This window comes from Hydra vulgaris, chromosome 06 (genome assembly GCF_038396675.1).
Source record: "Hydra vulgaris chromosome 06, alternate assembly HydraT2T_AEP".
Taxonomy (NCBI): domain Eukaryota; kingdom Metazoa; phylum Cnidaria; class Hydrozoa; order Anthoathecata; family Hydridae; genus Hydra; species Hydra vulgaris.
In genome coordinates, this window is record NC_088925.1 from 6,580,805 (window position 1) to 6,585,419 (window position 4,615).

At 26.3% G+C, this 4,615-nt stretch overlaps 1 protein-coding gene across 5 annotated transcripts; it reads right to left on the reverse strand.

The window, feature by feature from the left end:
* Positions 1-353: 353 nt before the first annotated feature.
* On the reverse strand, positions 354-4,278 carry LOC136081616 (uncharacterized). 5 transcript variants are annotated; one of them, XR_010638951.1, is made up of 5 exons: positions 2,877-4,278; positions 1,543-2,803; positions 1,122-1,266; positions 766-819; positions 354-680 (listed from the first exon to the last, which is right to left on the reverse strand). XR_010638951.1 is itself a non-coding variant. In XM_065799085.1 (5 exons), exons 1-4 carry the CDS (start codon positions 3,766-3,768, stop codon positions 816-818), a joined length of 348 nt encoding a protein of 115 aa, XP_065655157.1. In that variant the 5' UTR covers positions 3,769-4,272; the 3' UTR covers positions 354-636; positions 766-815. The 5 variants fall into 5 exon arrangements, 2 of the variants coding, with proteins under 2 accessions (XP_065655157.1, XP_065655155.1); XR_010638950.1 differs by having other exon boundaries at positions 1,122-2,803; positions 2,877-2,934; positions 3,628-4,270; XM_065799085.1 differs by lacking the exon at positions 1,543-2,803 and having other exon boundaries at positions 354-636; positions 2,877-2,934; positions 3,628-4,272.
* Positions 4,279-4,615: the final 337 nt, after the last annotated feature.

Below are 4,615 nucleotides of genomic sequence, written 5' to 3' on the forward strand. Positions count from 1 at the left end.
TTTTTCTTTTATGTTTTTGTATATTATTTAGGTACACGAAAATTATTTTTTGATTCTAATTTGATAAATAAACCCAGTAGGCACAGCGACGTGACAAAAACGTGAATTTCACGTTATTTTGGCACGTGACATTTAGGTGACTTTTTGGTCCCCATGAAATGACCAATTCACGTGATTTATGGACGTGTTTTTCACGTTACTTTTGGCACGTGATATTTAGGTAACTTTTTGGTCCCCATGAACTGTCTAAAAGACGTGCTTTTTACGTTAATTTCGGCACGTAATATTTAAGTAATAATTATGCTTTATAAAAACGAAGTGTTTGGATTCGTGTAAAGAAAAAAAACTCATCGTCGAGGAATTATTTAATACTTATTAAATTACATGGTTTTATTAGTCAGTATATTAGTTCTTGACATAAACATTTTGAATTTGTAACAAAAGCTGCACTTTTGTTTAAATATCCTCCTTATATACAATAAGTAATAAGTACAAAGTCATAGATCTGCAACTTACGAAGAGCACGCTTCGATCCACAAAGAGCGCACTTCAAACTTAATCTAACGAATCAGTCGATATATTCTCCCATAAAAGCACGCTTCAAACATAATCTAACGAATCAGTCGATATTTTCTCCTATAAGAGTACGCATCAAACTTTATCTAATGAATCAAATTTAGCTGAAAAGAAACGAATAAAATCTTAAATAATAATATGATTATTTAATAATTATCTTAAATCACAAACTTTTAAAACAAATCTTACTTGGTAAGTTGCCAACCATTTTGGCAACAAGATTTTCTAGTTGTTTTCTTTTATCTAAATCATTAAATAATTTTAAGAAAACAATACTACATACAATGTAGAAAAATAAAAAAAGTTATTTGCCTTCTAATTTTATACTCTTATTGCTAAAAAATAAATAAGGATTTAATAAAAAAAGACATAACAAAAAAGTCGACAGATAAATAAAAAAAAGAAGCACAAAATAAAAAATACAAGTCTAAAAAAATATTGTTTATCTATATATATCTATATCTAATATCTGTCTATAGATAAATATATATCTATATATAGAGTTAATAACTGATGCACGTGATTAGAAAAAGACCTGTACTCACTTTATGTGATAACATCTGATTAAGTAACTTGTTTTCTTTGTTTTCCATCTTCTTATATTTGCACTTGTTTCTGCATTAACTTGTTCATACATTAACTCACTAGATGCAAAGGTGACTGCCCACGAAGTTGCTTTAAATGAGTAATCTACAAAGTTTTGAACATTAAATGTAATTTTAGAATGCACACAGAAAAATTATAACAATTTTTAAAAATGTAATAGTTACCACATAACCACGCAACATCATAGTGGGGATTTTATATCATGATTTTCCTACCCATGGTGAGATTTTCACCTTGAGGCTCCTTTTGCTGTGGAAACATTCACCACGGCTAAGGAGCCTCATCTACCCCTAATTATATATAATATATTAAGTATAAAACTAAAAGTATGTATAATAAACTATTGTCAAAGTAGGTCACCTAATAAATACCGAGTGCTGAAAATTCAACTCAGAATCAAGTTGCATTCTCCAACAAGATATGAACTAAATTAAATTCTTGCCACAGGGTGCGATCACAAAAGAAGATGAAGAGAGGGAAAAGTGAATTTTCTCAAACTTTAAAAGTTAAAAGGTTGTTGTGTCTTACTACAGAATGATATTCCTAGGCAATAACATAACAATACCATTGGATCTTCCTAGTCAATAATATTTTATACAGAATTTATCATTTGTCATGTAGCTTAATAAATTTAAAATTTAATAAGTTATAATAACTTATTTATTATTAAATTAATTACATCGACAAATTTGACAGTCTAAAATATTATATAATAGGGTAGAAAAAAAAGTATACAAAAAGTATATGTATTAGGATTTAATCTTTTGCATGTTGCAATATGAGAATTATCTGCCATAACGTTACACGATTTTTGTAATATATTAACTAATATATTACAAAAATCGTGTAAAAATAATAACAACTAAGTTTTGTAATATATTTATTAAACCTAAATTGATAAAACTTAGATATAAAATAATATAATATGTTTAGATAAAATATTATTTATGTGACATTTTATTTTTGTCAAAAATGCATTGCGATGTTATAAGATATCTTATACCCTGATATACTTTTTTTAATATTATAAAACTACAATGCAAAATAATTATATTATTACAAAAGTATAATAAAAAGTAATTACAATAATGAATATATAAACTACATATTTCATATAATCATTATATTTAAAAAATTTGGAAAATTGTTTGCGGAAAATATCCTGAAAAAATTCAGAATATTTTCCCCCTAATTTTTCCCTTAATTTTGCATTCAGCCAAGTTGATGACAATAATATATACTTTAACTTGCATGTATGGAAAACTTTTCAGATATTTGGAAAAAGGTAAATTTCAGAAAAATATCTGGTATTCCGGGAATACCCCAAAAAAAAATAATCCCTGAAACTAAATTATAAAAAAATAGTAAATAAAATAAAGAATATCTTTCCAAGTTTCTAATCATAGGTTTTTATTGAGAATAAAAAAAGTTCCATAATACACAATATTTTGGCAACGTAATTTTCATGCTTCAATCAAGTAAAATTGTAACCTGGACGAGGTCACTTAAAATATACATGATTGAAACGTAAAGAAGGAAACTGGGTAAGAGCATGCATCAAACTTTATCTAATGAATAAGTCAATATTTTCTCCAATAATAGCTAGCGACACCAAATTTAGCTAAAAAGAAACAAATAATAATATGATTATTAAATAATTATTTTAAATCACATATTTTTAACACAAGTCTTACATGGTGAGTCGCCAACTGTTTTGGCAACAAGATTTTCTGATGTTGCTAATTCTTTGATCTAAATCATGAAACAATTTTTAAAAAAGCAATGCTATATTTGAGAGAAACTTGCTTTACATATTGGAAGGTTGTCAACATTGAAAGATAAGTATAATGCAGTTTCAAATACAATAGCATCATGATCATCTTTTTGTGGGGAAAACATTGAACAAATCCGCGTTAATAAACTGTTTTATATTGTACATAATAACAATAGTAACAAAAGTCATATAATATATACAATAATAATTTCATAAATACAATTTAAATATATATATTAATCATATAATATTTAAATAATATAAAAAAAGGAAATAAGTATTAACCTTTTTTAACAAGTAAAGCACAAGATCAAGATGTCATATATTACAAAAAGTATATAATAATAATATATACATATATCAATAATAAAAAAACATAACACATTTGTTTATTGATATTATCTTGGATAAATTCTTTAACCTTGTTGATAAAAGCCAAATAATAGAAGAAAATTCTACAATAATTATGTCTGTAGAAAAGTTCTACAGACATAATTATTGCTCAAGAATCAAGAATAAGTTCTGCTGAAACTTATAACTTGTCTATACAGCTTACTTAATTTGATATTAAATTCATTATGACATAACTTATTTTGTACTAAATTAAGTAAGCCAAATGGACAAATTCGCCAGTCTAAAATATTATATCATAAAGTAGAAAAAAAGCATACCTTGTATTTGAGTTTAATCTTATTTGTGTGGCAAATAGGGACGCTTGATGATATCTCCATGAAAAAATAGCTATCTCCATGAAAAAAAGTTTTTTTTTCAAAAAAAGAGAGAAAAGTTCTCTTTATAAAGGTGCCCCTCATCAAAAAAAAAGAAATAATATTGATCTGGGATTCTAATCGGGATTCTGATTGGGATTGAGATTGGGGATTCTGATTGGGATTGAGATTGGGATTCTGACTGGGATTGAGATTGGGATTGTGATTCTGATTGGGATTCTGATTGGGATTCTGGTTGGGATTCTGATATAAATCTCAATCCCAATCAGAATCCCAATCTCAATCCCAATCAGAATCCCTAATCTCAATCCCAATCAGAATCCCGATTAGAATCCCAGATCAATATTATTTCTTTTTTTTTGATGAGGGGCACCTTTATAAAGAGAACTTTTCTCTCTTTTTTTGAAAAAAAAACTTTTTTTCATGGAGATAGCTATCATCAGACGCTTGGTACTAATTCATTTAACTTAATTTGATGTAATTTGGATATTAGATATTACAACTTAAAATATATTGGACTATTTAATTCTGTTTTAAATGCATTGCGTTATAAGATATTATATAGACCAATTTTTTTTTTTAATTATGATTAAACTACAATAAAAATTAATTATATTATCAGTAACAAATTAATTATATTAACAGTAACAAGAAATTAATTATATTAACAGTAAAATAATTATAACTAACATAATGATTACAAAAACTATACTATAAAAAAATAAATAATATAATAAAAAATATTATTTCATATTTCTTATCACAGGTTTTTATTAAGAATAAAAAAAGTTCCGTTAGACGCGATATTTTGGCACGTAACTTTCACGTAACTTTCACGTAAAATAGTACCCTGGACGAAGTCACTTAAAATACACGTGATTAAAACGTGAATAAAACGTTGCGTGCCTACTGGGAATGTTTATACTTTTAA

Bases quoted from the DNA above. Each gene is read 5' to 3' on its own strand.
- LOC136081616 (XM_065799085.1), bottom strand. From the start codon at position 3,768: ATGAGGGGCACCTTTATAAAGAGAACTTTTCTCTCTTTTTTTGAAAAA. The intron at 2,935-3,627 runs GTATGCTTTTTT...TTCATGATTTAG, and splicing joins AGATTAAACTCAAATACAAG to ATCAAAGAATTAGCAACATC. The intron at 1,267-2,876 runs GTAAGACTTGTG...AAAACTTTGTAG, and splicing joins AACAGTTGGCGACTCACCAT to ATTACTCATTTAAAGCAACT.